The following is a 17,294-nucleotide window of genomic DNA, read 5'->3' as shown; positions in this document are numbered from 1 at the left end:
GAGAGATATATGGTTAAGGATATTCAGTGAAGCAGTTTTATTATACTGAAAAATTAATATGAAAATAAAATTTTCAGTGGTAGAAAGTATTCAAATAAATGCAACGGAACTTTATAAATTCATCAGAAATTACAGTACTCTACAGGTACCTAACAAAAGAAAAGTGGTCAAAACAAATTATTAAGAAAAGCTGGCAACACTGCATTATGCATACCTGCACTAATACAGCAGCCACTAGCTTCATGCAGACACTTTACATTTGATTAACTAAATTTAATTCTGGATTAATTATATTTAAATAGAATTTAAAATTCAGGTCCTCAGTCAACACATTTCAAGGGCTCAATAGGCACATGTAACTAGTGGCTACTATAACAGAGCAGATACAGAACGTTTCCATTATCACAGAAAGCTGTATTAGACAATACTAATGGATAGTATTCTATCTTTTTCTTAAGAGTTACTTATTTATTTACTTGAGAGAGAAAGAGCACAGAGGGGAAGGGGTAGCGGGAGCGAATCCCAAGCAGACTCCCCAGTGAGCACAGAGCCCAGGGACACAGGCTAAATCCCTCGATCACACAACCCAGAGATCATGACCTGAACCAAAATCAAGAGTCAGACGTTCCAGCAACTGAGCCACCAGGCACCCCTGGTATTCTATCTTTTTCAGAGAAAGAAATGTAGAAGATTCTATACATAATAAAAATGACTACAGGGGCACCTGTGTCACTCAGTTGGTTGGACAACTGCCTTCAGCTCAGGTCATGATTCTGGAGTCCCGGGATCGAGTCCCACATCAGGCTCCCTGCTTAGCAGAGAGACTGCTTCTCCCGCTGACCTCTCTCCTCTCATGCTCTCTCTCCCGCTCTCTCTCTCAAATAAATAAATAAAATCTTTAAAAAAAAAAATGACTAGAAACATATACATAGCAGTTTATCGCTAGGTAATGACACCTGGGGTTTTAAATTTTTGCTTAACTATTTCCTAACCTTACTACAATAATCTACAGTGAATTTATTGTGTAATAAAATCATGAATTTCCCCTTTATCAAAAATAAAATATCCTCACTGTAAATAAATATTTCAGAATTTTTACAAAAGGAGAAGTCACAGAACTTCAAATTTAGAAGTATCCTTTTGAAGTTGTTATTTTGCCGTTTGGGGAATAGTCCATTTTAAAAATTTCTTTCCTCATACTTCATTCAGACTGGCACTAACACAGTTCTGAAATTTTTTTTTTTCCCCATCCAAATGGCTGAAGTCTCTGACCACATGTAAGGAATTATATGTCAATTTTTAAAAATTCATTTATTCTTTCTCAAAATGACTCACTACTTAGGAAAGTGAAAAATTAACAATCACAGTGGTCAGCTGAAGTCTGAGTTTTTTAAGTCTGAGTTTTCTCTATAAAAAAATACTGCAGCATGCCTCTATATCATTCTTTCTCACTGTGCTTCCATGGCAGCAAATGATTTTTATTACATATCTTTTACAGCAAGGCAGGTTTCCATGGAAACCACAGGGCAAACATCCATTACTACTGCCAAGGACTATTTATATAAGCACACCTAAACTGAGGTAACCACTTACTTTCTCTTAGTAATATTCTAAAATTAAATAATAGGTACTCTGATTCTGGTTTTGTTGGGTGTGTCTCTATGAACAAATTAAGAGATAAGTAACAAAGAAAATTCTGTGCCCCTCTAGCAACAAAATGAGTCTACAGAAATCAAACAGAGGCAGAAAAAGACACAGAAAGTCATCAAGCCAGCGTACATACCAATCAATGCCATCTCATGCAAGAGAGCAAATCAGAATAGAAATCAGTGAAGCACCTAAATAACAAAGAAGAAATTCTCTCCCACTAACTCAATAGAACATGTAAATTTATCAAAGCCAAGATGCTGACTAATCAGGGGAAAAAAGGACCATCAGTAAGTCTTAAGATGGAAAAAGTGGTCACTCACCTCTCTTAACATACTGTTCTCTTTTTCCTTCTGCTCCAAAAGGCTTTCTAGGTGGTGGACATGCATCTCTGCCTCTGCCAGTCGTCTTGTTCTCTCATGGTCTTCTTCAGTAGCCTTAGCAGAAAGTCCTTTGCTCTGCAACATCTCCAGAAGTTTCTTGATGGATTCATCCCGAGCATTTAGGGTTTGCTTCTGAGTCTCAATACGCAGCTCCATTTCCTCCAAAGTCTTTCGAAGAAGGAACAGCTCTTTGGCCTGCCGCTCATGCTCCACATGTAGCCTCTGGAAGTTCTCTTCAGTCAGCTCTGCCACACAGGGTTCACCAGTCCTACCGCTACTGTCTTGCTGAAACAGCTGGTTGAGGTCCCTCTGGATCCGCAATTCATCCTGAAGAGCCTGGATTGTCATTTGCATGTGCTAGAAGCAAGACAAAAAAGAAAACCCCAAATCAGCTTTCCTCCTCAAGAAAAAAAAACAAAGCAGACTGGGGAAGTCAGGAAGTAGCTACCATGGCTCTCAGAACCCCGAATTCAATAAATTGTTTTTTTACATTGTCTCAAAAAAAAAAATGATTGTGATAATCTATAAAATCTCAGTAATTTAACATGTGTTTATTCCCAACAGGAAAGAGGACAGCTCCTCACTTTGCATGAGCCATAACAAAATAAAGAGATTGTTCAAAATCAGTAAGAGGTATTACAGAGAACCAAAGGGGAGGGGAGAGAAAGGGGAAATCTACAGGAATACAAACACATCAACAAAAGTTTCATCAAAAAGAGTGCCTGACTGGCTCAGTCAGATGAGCATGCAATGATTGATTTTGGCTCAGTCTGCTTGAGATTCTCTCCCTCTGTCTCTCCCGCCATGCTCAGGCACTCTCTCTCAAATAAATTAATTAATTAAAAATGAAAAGTTTCAGGACCACTGGGTGGCTCAGTGGTTAAGTACCTGCCTTTGGCTCAGGTCATCATCCAGGGTCCTAGGATTGAGCCCCACGTTGGGATTCATGCTCAGCAAAAAGCCTGCTTCTCCCTTTCCCTCTCTCTCTCCCCTTGCTTGTGTTCCCTCTCTCACTGTCTCTCTGTCAAATAAATAAATAAAATCTTTTCAATTAATTAATTTTTAAAAATTAAAAAAATTGAAAAATTTTTTAAAGTTTCACCAAAAAATACAAAGGATATCAAAACACAAAATGACTATTAAGAAGTTAAATTCACATATTAAATAATTAATAACAAACAATAATTAAATAATTAATTATATGATGAAATAAATAATAAAATAATAATTGTGTATATTTATATAAATTAATTATATTAATTAAAAATAAATAATAAAATAAAGTGAAAATTAAATTAAATATTAAATAAGTATTAAATAATATTAAACAATAACTAACATTTTTAGAATCATATTTTTAGAAATGAAGAAACAGTAATAACAAAATCACTCCTTGTATTGAAGGTATTTAAGGAATGGCAGTATGCCACAGTGGAAAGAACACTAACCCACAATAAGAGACATGAGTTTTAGCGCCGGCTCTCACACTAACTGCTATGCAATTGTGGACACAATGCCACTTTCAGCATTTCAGACCCTTCATATTTAAAAATAAATAAGGATTTAAATACCTGCACCCTCTTTTCACAGAGTTAACAGTACCGTGGAAATCTTTATAAGTTTATATTTTAAAACACAGGCTGTTAAAAGATTTTGGCAGACTGCAAAATACCAATGTAGTAAGTATCTCGAAGAAATGATCTGGCAAGGGTACAAAGGTGTACACAGGAAGATATTCATTCTTGTTTATAAAGTGACAAAATTAGAAACAACCTAAATAGATTTAATTAACAGGTGATGAGCTAAAGTAAGTGAGAAATGTCCACACAATACAGATATTTACTGATTAAAAACTATGATCACAATATATTGTTTAAAGTATAAAAAAGCTGACTACACAATACCAAGTATAGGATGATCTCAATTCTAATTTTCAAAAGAGCGTATCAAACATGGAGAGAAAAGTCTAAAAGGATATATAAGCAACTGCCAATGACTATCGCAGGTATGGACAGCTTCTACATTTTTTTCATACTTTTCTATACTAACCATGTGATCCTTTTGTAATTAAAAAAACAAAAACAAAAAAAAAACAAAAAAAAAACCCTTTTAACCTAAAACCAAGAGAAACAGACTTCAGAGATGTCTGCTTGGGTACAGAATACCATCTATGTTCAATTTACTACCACTTTTGTTAAAAGGGAGGGAGTAATATTTACTATAAATAAAATATTCACAAAAAATAAAAATATTTCTGGAAAGTCACATGAGAAATAATTTTTTTTTTTTAGAGGGTGCGTGGATGATTCAGTTGGTTGGGCATCCAACTCTAGATTCCACCTGAGGTCATGATCTCAGGGTCATGAGATCAAGCCCTGTAACCTGCTCTCTGCTGACCATGGAGCCTGCTTGAGTTTCTCTCCCCACTCTGCCTTTCCCTCTCATTCTCTCTCTTATTAAAAAAAAAAAAAGAAAGAAAGAAAGTAAAACTAGAATAGTTGAGGGACACCTTGTAAGAATCCTTTACTAGAAATGTATTGTATTCCTCTTAAAAATTTTTTTACCTGAAGTATAATATAATTGACATTGGATTTTTTTTAGTAACAGTCTTACTGAAATACAATTCACATACCATAAAGTTCACCAGTTTTAAGTATATAATTCAGTCGTTTTTAGCATATTAAAAGTTGTACCTGGAACACTATCAGTTCTAGAACACTTCCATCACCCCTTGGAGAAATCCCATCCCAATTATGCATTCGCATCCCATCTCCTCTCCTCCCAACCATCCTCTTGAATTTGAACAGATGTTCTACTCACTCAAAAATTAAATTTTAAAGAAGTTTATATTTTATACTTAAAAAAGAATGAAATTCTGATGCATGGTACAACATGGATGAAATCTAAATAAATCAGTCACAAAAGACAAATATTATATGATTCCACTTACATGAAGTATCTAGAGTAGTCAAATTTATAAATGCAGGAAGTAGAAGAATGGCTGCCAGGGCCTGGAAAAAGTGGGGGTTGGGGAGGGATGGGGAGTCACTGCTGAATAGGTACACAGATTCAATTTTACAGGATGAAAAGAGTTCTGGAGGTGGATGGTAATAATGTTTGCATAACATAATGTACTTTATGCCACTGAACTTGCAAAATAGTTAAGATGGTAAATGTTTCGGGGCATCTGGTGGCTCAGTTGGTAAGCATCTCCCTTCAGCTCGGGTCACAATCCCAAGAGTCCTGGGATCGAGCCCCGCACCAGGCTCCCTGCTCAGTGGGGAGCCTGCTTCTCCCTCTCCCTCTGCCTGCCACTCCCCTTGTTTGTACTTTCTCTGTCAAACAAATAAAAACTTGAAAAAAAAAAAAGATGGTAAATATAAGGTGTATTTTATAACAATAAAGAAAATGAGGAAAGATGATGTCTGCCATAAAATTCCAATGTATGGATATGGAAATAATTTATTTATGACTACTGATAAACATTTGGGTTGGTTCTCAGTTTACACTATTACAAGTGGCACCTTCATATGTTTGTCTTTGTACATGTATCCAATTTTTTCCTAGGGATAAATTCTCAAAGGTAGAATTGCTTAACTGGAGGATATGCAATTATAATTTTGATATATATTAAAATTATCTCTAAAAGGGTCTGTACACATTTAAACTTAACACCAAACCATATCTGGAGTGGCCATTTCCCACACATTTTAAAACTCTGGGCATTTTCTTTCTTTTACTGGCATTTCTTCAATTACAAGCATGGCTGAATATCTAGCCACATATCTACTGGCACCTTGCAGTCCTTCCTTTGTGACTCATCTGTTCTTGTTCTTTGCCCATTTTGTTATTTTCCTAAGTGGATTAAATAACCTTCGCCTGCTGTGTATGTTACAAATATTTTTTCCAAGGCTGTCATTTTTCTTTTAACAAGGTTTATGATGAGTATTATAGAGAATTTATTCATTTATTTAGTGCAAACATACAAACTGTTTCTTTCATAGTTTCTGGTTTTGCTATTATGCTTGGCGAGTAGTGAATTTTCAATTCTGATAATCTTCAAACTTCTGAAAAGCACTGCTTTTTTCTTACCAAGAACAGAATTATCAGATATTTTAATTCAGGAACAGGATTTCTTTAAATGCATTTAACTGTCAGCATCACCCTGTAAAGATTCTTAACAACTGTAGAGTTCCAAAATCCTTAGTAAAAAGATATGTCAAAATGCTAATTCTCTGAAGTCTAGGATCAATTCTAGTTTCCTTCTTTACCCCTGGAAATAAAAAAACCCAGAAAAAGTCTGAGGGAATTTATCCCAAAGAGAAATATCAAAAGTAAAATTCAACAATGAAACTGATTTCTAGGTACAACTGTTCCTCGTTTTTTTGGACATTCATCACTATTCAAGTCAGGAGAAACAGACGTTGACCAAAATAGCTTTTGGTCTCACATATACTTTACCACTTGTGTTTATATCTAGTATAGCAATTATCATTTTGGTGAAGAAAAAATTACAGCTACTAACTAAGGTCTACTTCTTCAGCTCTGCTTGCACACATTTTACTATGAAATATTTCCTAGGAAATACAAAATGATGGTCTGACTGGCAGTCTAGAAAGCTACAGAGCAATCTTCTCCATTGAAATAGGAATCACCATTCCTACTTAAGGCCACATTCAAGCTAGCTTTACTTAAAAAAAATTCTTGCCAGTTCCCTTGGGAGAAGCAGCAGCAGGCTAGAAGCCAGGCTACTCCTTCTCCAGCATATTCATACAGATGATAAAATGAGCAAACCTGCACATCTCACAGACATTTACAAGTGTCTTACACAGTGATCAACCAAAAACAGAGAGTAGCATCAGGAGAGCTTCTATTTGGGAACTCTGCTCATGACACTCCCCAAAACGAACTCACACTTCTCACATTCCAAATGTTATACCAACACTCACCAGTCTACCACTTTCCACTCTGACATTCAGTTGATCTAGAAAGACTGGAAAAGTAACGGCTTAAAATTTACTCCAAGGACTGTGCTATTATTACACCATGCTGTATCTCAATGAAATGGCAGCACACTGTGAACAACCGTAATCTCTGACAGGGACTATGACTTAATTAGAAAATTAACACATCTATCTGCGAAAACAATGAAAGATCACCCTTCATACAGTATCTTTTGGGTACATATCAGAAACTCCTGTGAGGCAGAACTTCCCAAATACAATCATTAGTTTTCTTGGAACAACAGAACACTTTGATCCAGTTTATCCTGATTTCTAAAATGACAGAACTTTGTAGTCTAGAGCTACTTTTAATTAGGAAAAAAGAAAAAATACAGTATTGCTCCCCACCTTTTCCACGGGAATATGTTCCAAGATCCCCACTGGATGCCTAAAACTATGGATAGTACCAAATCCTCTATATCCTAAGTTTTTTCTAATACATACATATCTATGATAAAAATTTAATTTATAAATTAAACATAGTAAGAGATTAACAAAAATACCTAAAATAGAACAATTATAACAATATGCTGTAATAACAGTTATGTGAATGTGGTCTGTCAAAATATCTTGTTGTACTGTACTCAACCTTCTGATGATAATGTGAGATGATAAAATGCCTACGTGACAGACTGAAGTAAGATGAATGACGCAGGCACTGTGAGGTAGTGTTAGGCTATAAGTGACCTTCTAACAGTAAATCAGAAGGAAAATGAGGTCTGCTTCTGGACCATAAGTGACCACCACTAACTGAAACCACAGAGAGCAAAACCATGCAAAGGGCAGACTACTCTACTATAGATACAAGAAAATGGTCAACGTTAAAAACAATACATCATGGAGAACTCAATGCACCATTTGTCAAGATGATCCATTAGAAAAAGTACCAGTATTGCACCATATTATGTTAAATTAAAAAGTTTTTTCTGAAACATAAAAATGTATACATTAAGGAACCTTATTCATGTAAGATGCAAAAGAGCTTATAATAATTCTTATTGAAGTCATCTGAGTCAAGCTTACAGCTTCCTCAGGCTATGTGATGGTCTGATCTGTACTGCCATTTTACTATATCCCTAAACAACAGCACCTACCAGACTAATCTGAAATGTATTTCTTTGTTTCTGCCTTCATTAAAAATTTTCTAGGACTTGGGGCAGTCATCTCTTTACTCTGGGGCATAGCATAGTGCTTGGTATAGTTAGTGCTCAATAAATTTTTGATGAAAGAATGACCAAAACAAATTTTGAAAAATTATTTTGAAAGTAAACAGCTAGTAGATAGTACATCAAATTTTCCTAGAAAGCTGTATCTTTCCCCTGTAATACAATAAATTATTCATCTTCTCTAACAATTAGTTCTTTACCAACTACAAAAAAAAAATTCTATCTTAAATACTAACTATCCAAAATACAAAACAAAATCCTATCAAAAAATGTTAACTATATACTCTGGATTTATTTGTGTTTTTTTTTTTAAAGTAACCTCTACACCCAATGTGACATTTGAACCCACCACCCCAAGATCAAAAGTCACATGCTCCACTGATTCAGCCAGCCAGCCATCCCTGAATTTATTCATGTTCAATCTAAAACAAACAGAAGTATTTTCAGATAATCAACAGTCAACAAGAACTTTATACTTTTAGTACTGTACAAAGCACATAGAGTTCTTGTCCAAAAATAAAGCTTAGAAAATGATAAAACATAATAGTTACAGAGATACACTCACTCACCAGCACTATATCTTATCACAAATTGTAAATTAAGAACAATATTCAAGAGGCACGTAGGTGGCTCAGTTGGTTAAGCGCAGCTGCCTTTGGCTTGAGTCCTGATCCTGGGGTCCTGAGATCGAGCCCCATGTCAGGATCTCTGCTCAGTGGAGCATACTTGTCCCTCTCCCTCTGCCTACTGCTCCCCCTGCCTGTGCGTACTCTCTGTGCGTCAAATAAATAAATAAAATCTTTAAAAAAAAAAAAAAAAGGAAAGAAAGAAAACAATATTCAAGAGAGAAATGGGACACATACATGTAAAGCACTTCTTCTACATGCAATATAGTAAGATGAAGTTTGGAACCTATTAGAGATCACTTGAGCTAGACTCATGAATCCTTAATATGAAAAGAAAGTATTCTAATTTCTGTCATTTTAGAAGGAACTTGGTGAGTAATTTAATCAGTCTGAGTCTCAGAAACTGAACCAGTGGAAGTGCCTTTAAGGTAATTCATTTCTTCTTTTTTTTTTTTTTTTTTAAAGATTTTATTTATTTATTTCTATTAGAGAGAAAGAGAGAGCACAAGTAGGGGGAGAGGAAGAGGGAGAGAGAGAGAAGCAGGCTCCCCTCTGAGCTGGGAGCCTGACATGGGGCTCAACTCCAGGACCTGGAGATCATGACCCGAACTGAAGGCAGATGCTCAACCATCTGAGCCACACAGGTGCCCTTCATTTCTACTAATCATCAGTTTACTATTAACACAGTTGATGACAAGGATTTATTTTCTGTGCAGCAAATATTAAACCAAAATCAAGTTCTCAGACTAATCTAAACATCAGCAAGAGACACACTCCAATGCAAGAAACAACCACACAGAATTCAAATGGAAAAATTAAAATTATCAGGCGCCTGGATGCCTTAGTTGTTAAGCAACTGCCTTCAGCTCAGGTCATGATCCCAAGGTCCTGGGATCGAGGCCCACATAAGGATTCCTGCTCGACGGGAAGCCTGTTTCTCCCTCTCTCACTCCCCCTGCTTGCGTTCTCTCTCTCTCTCTGTGAAATAAACAAAATCTTTAAAAAAAAAAAAAAAGAAGAAGAAGAAGAAAAGAAAAAGAAAAATTATTTAACATTCTCACCCTCTAATTTGAGTTGATTCTCCTCTAAAAAAGAAAGAGTCAAGAAAATGAACAAGCAATTATACAGAATTCTAGCAGCTACTCTCTGCTCTTGAATCCAGTTAATATAAGAGTATCTATCTTTATGGTAGTATAACCCAGAATGGAAGTTAAAGAATAAATGAAAATGCTATCAAAATAGGGAAACCCTAAGGTCAAAATACAGTTGACCTTCAAGAATGAACAACATGGGGACGCCTGGGTGGCTCAGTTGGTTAAGCAGCTGCCTTCGGCTCAGGTCATGATCCCAGCGTCCTGGGATGGAGTCCCGCATCGGGCTCCTTGCTCCGCAGGGAGCCTGCTTCTCCCTCTGACTCTACCTTCCACTCTGTCTGCCTGTGCTCGCTCTCGCTCGCTCTCTCTCTGACAAATAAATAAATAAAATCTTTAAAAAAAAAAAAAAAAGAATGAACAACATGGGTTTGAACAGCATGGGTCCACTTACACATAGATTTTTTTTTTCAATAAACAGTATAGTACTATAAATGTAACCACATTTTCTCTTTTTTTTTTAAGATTTTTTTAAAAGTTAACATATAATGTATTATTTGTTTCGGGGCATTTTTTTTTAAGATTTTATTTATTTACTTGACAGAGAGTAAGAGCACAAGCAAGGGGAGCAGCAGAGGGAGAGGGAAAAGCAGGCTCCACTGAGCGGGGGGCCTGATGTGGACTCAATCCCAAGAATGAACAGAAGGCAGGCACTTAACCAAATGAGCCACCCAGGCGCCCCTTCCTCATGATCTTCTTTTAAAAAAAAAAAAAAAAAACTTATTTATTTATTTATTTGACAGAGAGAGAGAAAGAGAGAGAGAGAACACAAGCAGGGGGAGTGGAAGAGGGAGAAAGCAGGCTTGCCGTGGAGCAGGAAGCCTGAAGTGGGCCTCCATCCCAGGACCTTGGACCATGACCTGAGCAGAAGACAGATGCTTAACAACTGAGCCACCCAGGCTCCCCCTCATAATTTTCTTAATAACATTTTCTTTTCTCTAGCTTGCTTTATTATAAGAATATAGTATATAATACATATACAAAATATGTGTTGTTTATATAATCAGTAAGGCTTCTAGTCAAGAGTATGCTATTAATACTTAATCTGGGGGAAGTCAAAAGTTATATGCAGATTTTCAACAGTATAGGGAACAGTGCCCCTAACCCCCACACTCCTCAAAGGTCAACTGTACATTTTATATTTTATGGCCTCATAATCAACAATTCAAGTAACAATAAACCACTTTTACTACAAGTCCTAGAAATTCCAAATTAGTTTTAGTTACATCCAAATTGCCATACTATCATCTACCCCTTCACCTCTATTTATGCAGTCTCTGCCCTTTCCCTCTATCACTCTCAGTAAAATCTTACTTGTCCTATCACTCTTAGCTCAGGCATTATGTCCTCTAGAAAGCCTGTTCAGACTCCCCCAACTGAAACAAAGACAGAAAAAGGGAAGAAGGAATTGGTAAAAGAAGTATAGAAAGGACAGAACCCCAAAACAGAAATTAAAATAGTAAAACTATCATGCTAAGCAATACCAGGATTGAAGAGATTCATCTCATTGTAAATAACATCCAATAACTTAAAACAAACAAACCCAACACTTCAAAAGTAAAATCCACCAGCAAAGGGATCCTACCACAACCATTTCCATAAATGTTTAACCTGAAAACATTCAGCAGTTAACAACTGCAGTGGCAGAACTACAAACTACAAGAAAGATACTGTTCATTCCAGCAGCATTTCAAGTATCAAATTCACTTCTTTCTTCATTTTCTATAACCCAAAAGTTGCAAACACCTGCAACAAAGGTAAATGAGGTTAACAAAATCCCCAAACTTAGTCACTGAAATACTGGTATGTGAATCAAAAAGAAAGAAAAATAAAGAACAAAGAGTTAGGTGATATGCATCAGCTATGAGAGTGCTAACAGCTAATCTTGCCAATGCTGCTTTGGGGAATAGATTTTGCTGAATGAATACACACAGGAAGCAAGAAGCTTAGCAATCTGAAGGGAGTCCCTGCTGACATTCAGCTGCAGCACACAACATAAAGCTGCCAGGGGCTGATGTCTGAGTGCCACAGAGCTATGTCAACACTGAAGTCACTGTGTGCCCACAGCTTATCAGAAACTATAGAATTTCTTTCTCCCTCCCCCACCACGTTCTCCAGAGAAAGAAGCAAGGAAGACTGATACTAAGAGTACAAGGAGATCATGACCTTAGAGCCTTAAAGAAAAGCATTCATGTACAGTGCTACTATTTAAAATACTTTGACAGGGGCACCTGGGTGGCTCAGTGGGTTAAAGCCTCTGCCTTCAGCTCAGGTCATGATCTGGGGGTCCTGGGATCAAGCCCCACGTTGGGCTCTCTGCTCAGCCGGAAGCCTGCTTCCTTCTCTCTCTCTCTCTGCCTGCCTCGCTGTGTACTTGTGATCTCTCTCTCTGTCAAATAAATAAATAAAATCTTTTAAAAAATAAAAAAATAAAATACTTTGACATATACTATCACCAAAAAAATTTTGAGATGAAGCCCAACAAAATTATGTATATAATTAATTCTCTCTGGAGAAAACATACACAAAGAACATTCAAAAAAGAATAAACTAACCCAAATTATTCACATCTTATCTCAATACTTTATTTCTATTAAATGTGCTTTCCTATAAAAATCAAATCTAACAAAAAAAAATCAGATCTAACTATTGAACAAATCAGAGTGAAACTGACTACACTAGGCAACTGACAGACTACCATAGTCTACCACAAAAATACCAAGAATAGGGGGTGCCTGGGTGGCTCAGTTGGTTAAGCCTCTGCCGTCAGCTCGGATCATGATCTCAGGGTCCTGGGATCAAGCCCCGCATCGGGCTCTCTGCTCAGTTGGCAGTGGGCTTCCCTCTCTCTCTGCCTGCTGTTCTGCCTACTTGTGATCTCTGTCAAATAAATAAATAAAACCTTAAAAAAAAAAAAAGGAAAGAAAGAAATACTAAGAACAAGTGTAGTCAGAAATGAAAGGTATAAGAGGGCGCCTGGGTGGCTCAGTGGGTTAAGCCGCTGCCTTCGGCTCAGGTCATGATCTCAGGGTCCTGGGATCGAGTCCCGCATCGGGCTCTCTGCTCGGCAGGGAGCCTGCCTCCTCCTCTCTCTCTCTCTCTGCCTGCCTCTCTGCCTACTTGTGATCTCTCTCTGTCAAATAAATAAATAAAATCTTAAAAAAAAAAAAAAGATTTAAAAAAAATAAAAAAAATAAAAAATAAAAAGAAATGAAAGGTATAAGAATCAGAAAAGAAGAAACAGTCATTATACAGGATTATTTGATAAAAACTCAGAAAAAAATTACAGACAAGACATCTGTATCAAGAGTTCAGCAACCTGGTAAATGTAAGATCAACATGTAAAAACCACATTTCTCTACAAAGAAACAAATCTTTCAAAAGTATAATTAAAAAGAGAGAGAGAGAAGCTTGATAAGAAAAAAAAGGTACCTGGGGATAAATATGAACAACAACAACAGAAATACAAAGCTTTTATAGATAAAATCAAAAATCGTTCTGAAAAGTAACTGAGATAAATATTTATTGTACACAATCCTTTAATATTCTCCATGGCAATCATCAAATAAGGTGCTTGCACATGCTTCTATAAAAATAGAATAAAATAGCATAGGTAAAAGAAATCTTTAAAAATTAATGAAATTTCTTGAAAAATTAATGAAGAAACAAAAAAAATGAATTTGGGTAGTAAACAACAGTATAAAAGATTGCCTCATGATTTAGCATTGCTGTTAAGAGCAAATAAAAGCACCAGATGGAATCTTCATGGGGTATAAAAAGGAAAACTAATTTGCTGACTCTCACCAATTCTACCATATAAACCCCAATAAATACATTTGTTACCATTATTTTCAAATATTTAATTCCTGCACCCATATTTACCACATCATATTTGGAATTCAAATACTTAGACATAAGTCCACAAAATCTTTCATCACTTCACCTGACTGAATACTTTTAAGTAAAATATATTTAGACATCTATGTTAGAAAGCACACTTGATAAAATTAAAAACTGACACACTGAACTTAACCAAAATTAAAACTTTATCAAAACTTTTATCAAACTGACTATTATAAACTGGTAAGTCACATACTGGGAGAAATAGTGACTGTCCAAGGACTTGCATCCTGAATATATAAACAATTCCTCTAACACAAATAAAAACAAACACACTAATGCTTTAAAAATGAGTGAAAGACTTATATACGTTGTAAAGAAAGATACACAACTAGCCAATGTGCAAGTGAAAAAATGACCAATGTCATTAGTAATTACAGAAATGAAAATTAAAACCAGAATGAGATGCCACCACATACCCACTAGAAGAGTAACATGTAGCTCTTCTACATGTTAACATTGGTAACCATAGGAAACCTGTGAAGCAACCAGAATGTGAAATTATACCAATACTCTGGAAATTAGTCTGCCAGGTGTATTTTTTTTTTTAATTTTTTTTCCTTTTTCTTTTTCTTTAAGATTTTACCTACTTGTGATCTCTGTCAAATAAATAAATAATAATTTTTTAAAAAAAGATTTATTTGAGAGGGACAGCATGCAAGCAAGCATGAGTGGGGGGGTGGTAGAGGGAGAGGGAGAAGCAGACTCCCCAACTGAGCAGGGAGCCCAACGAGGGGCTCGATCCCAGGACCCTGGGATCATGAACTGAGCCAAAGGCAGATTCTTAACCAAGTGAGCCATCCAAGTACCCCAGCCAGTTTCTCATAAAGTCTCCTAGGTATCTCCCTAAGAGAAGTGAAAACGTGTCCACAAGCACATATGTATAAAAAGAACATTTACGGGGTCCCTGGGTGGCAGGGTCAGATAAGCATCCAACTCTTGGTTTCAGCTTAGGTCACGACCTCAGGGTCATGAGATGGAGCACTGCATCCAGCTCCGAGCTCAGGGAGGAGCCTGCTCAAGTTTCTCTCTCCTTCCCCCATACCGTCCCTCCTTCTCAACAACAACAAACAAAAAATCAAGACTTAAAGGTATACCTTTGAAAAGGAAAAACTAAATATTCAAGATATTTTAACTAGTAACGACTTCACTTAAAAAGAAACAACAGTAATTTAGTCAATTTAAGAACTCTTCCAGTTCTAACATGCTCTGTAGGATGTTCTATCACCTGACTCAGTGGCAACGTTACATTCTCTCTTTTTTTTTTTTTTTAAAGATTTTTTTCTTTATTTATCTGACAGAGATCACAAGTAGGCAGAGAGGCAGGCAGAGAGAGAGGAGGAAGCAGGCTCCCTGCAGAGCAGAGAGCCCGATGTGGGGCTCGATCCCAGGACCCTGGGATCATGACCTGAGCCGAAGGCAGAGGCTCAACCCACTGAGCCACCCAGGTGCCCCCAACGTTACATTCTTAAACTGGTAAAAGAGAAAAAGGCAGAAGCTTAGGGTTTTAAAGACTCATTCAGGAGTTCCTGGGTGGCTCAGTCAGTTGAGTTACCAACTCCTAGTTTTGGCTCAGGTCAAGATCTTGGGGCCATGAGATAAAGCTCCTCATTGGGCTCTGAGCTCAACAAGGAATCTGTGAGATTCTCTCTCTCCTTGGCCCTCTGCCGCTCTCCCCAGCTCACAAGTGTGCACACTCTCGCTAAAACTGGTGAATAAATCTTTAAAAAAAAAAAAAAACCCTCATTCAAATATGCAACAAAAGAAATAACCATCAACAATGTGCCTTAGTTTTCTTCAGATCTATCTCTCTCTCTCACTCATACACACACACACACACACATACACACACACACACACACTCTGTTATGGGTTTATAAATCATATAAATGATGTCATTTGTACATGCTTCTCTTTACAACTTGTTTTGTTACTCTAGCTAATGTGCCTGAGAATGGAAAGTGCTGTATCCACTATGAAAAAGAGTAGGAAGCTCCTCAAAAAATTAAAAATAGAACTATGGGGGGCTCCTAGGAGGCTCAGTCAGTTAAGGAGCCGCCTCTTGATTTTGGCTTGGGTCATGATTTCAAGGTGGTGGATCGAGCCACTGAGTTGGGATTCTCTCTCTCCCCTTCCCTCTGATTTTCCACCCCGCCCCTGACCTATGTGTTCTAAAAAAAATTAAATTAAATTAAAAAATAGAACTACTATATGATCCAACAAGTCTTCAACTGCTGAGGGTGTTTACCATCTCTTTATCCAATTAATGTGAATACACCCAAGTTACACTACAGATATATTAGTATGCTGCTGCCAAACACAAAATACTACACACACAAACACACACACACACACACAGGATTACCTTTCAAAATCTGAAACAATCTAAATTCGAAAATACATCTGCCGTAAGTATTTTGGAAGAAGGGATTTTGTACCTATATTCCATTTTATGAGTTCCTCACCATTGAGTATGATGTTCACTGTGTGTTTTTCCTAAATGACATTTATCATGTTGAGGTATGGTCCTTCTAAACCTATTTTGTTGAGGGTTTTTATCAGAAATGGATGTGGTGGGGCGCCTGGGTGGCTCAGTTGGTTAAGCGACTGCCTTCGGCTCAGGTCAGGATCCCAGAGTCCCGGGATCGAGTCCCGCATCGGGCTCCCAGCTCCATGGGGAGTCTGCTTCTCCCTCTGACCTTCTCCCCTCTCATGCTCTCTCTCTCACTCTCTCTCTCAAATAAATAAATAAATAATAAAATAAGAATCTTTAAAAAAAAAAAAAAAAGAAATGGATGTGGTACTTTCTCAAATGCTTTTTCTGCATCTATTGAAATGATCATATGGTTTTTATCCTCTTATTTGTGTGATACACACTGACTAGGATTTCCAAGTACTTAACCACCCTCTGAATCCCAGGAATAAATCCCACTTGATCATGGTGGTGATTGACTTTTTTAATGCAGTGTTGAATTTGTTTGCTAGTATTTTGTTGAGAATGTTTGCATCTATGTTCATCAGAGATACTGGCCTGTAGTTCTCTTTTTCAGTGGTGTCTTTACCTGGTTTTGGTATTGGGCTGATACTGGCCTCATAGAATGAATTTGGAAGTTTTCCTTCTTCTGTTTTTTGGAATAGTTTGAGAAGAATAGGTACCAACTCTTCTTTAAATGTTTGGTAGAGGGGCGCCTGGGTGGCTCAGTTGTTAAGCATCTGCCTTCAGCTCAGGTCATGATCCCAGGGTCCTCGGGATCCCTCCTGGGCGAGAAGCCTGCTTCTCCCTCTCCCACTCCCCATGCTTGTGTTTCCTCTCTTACTGTATGTCTGTCAAATAAATAAATAAAATCTTTAAAAAATAAAAAATAAAATGTTTGGTAGACTTCACCTGTGAAGATGTCTGGTTCAATTTCACTTTTGG

The 17,294-nt window shown here is 37.0% G+C and overlaps 1 protein-coding gene across 13 annotated transcripts in view; it reads right to left on the bottom strand.

Annotated features, from left to right (window-relative positions):
* ERC1 (ELKS/RAB6-interacting/CAST family member 1) overlaps positions 1-17,294 on the bottom strand; it is a 541,029-nt gene that overhangs the window by 440,977 nt on the left and 82,758 nt on the right. For all 13 annotated transcript variants that reach the window (XR_004287084.1, XM_032349214.1, XM_032349215.1 and 10 more), the window contains exon 3: positions 1,971-2,387. Coding sequence is in view for 12 of the 13 variants with exons in the window: in XM_032349214.1 (XP_032205105.1) it covers positions 1,971-2,387 (417 nt within the window). In the remaining variant the exon portion in view is untranslated. The remainder of the gene's footprint in view (positions 1-1,970; positions 2,388-17,294) is intronic.

The sequence above is a fragment of the Mustela erminea genome, chromosome 6 (genome assembly GCF_009829155.1).
Source record: "Mustela erminea isolate mMusErm1 chromosome 6, mMusErm1.Pri, whole genome shotgun sequence".
Classification (NCBI taxonomy): domain Eukaryota; kingdom Metazoa; phylum Chordata; class Mammalia; order Carnivora; family Mustelidae; genus Mustela; species Mustela erminea.
Note: the sequence above shows the minus strand (reverse complement) of the source record. Positions and strands in the feature narration are given on the sequence as shown.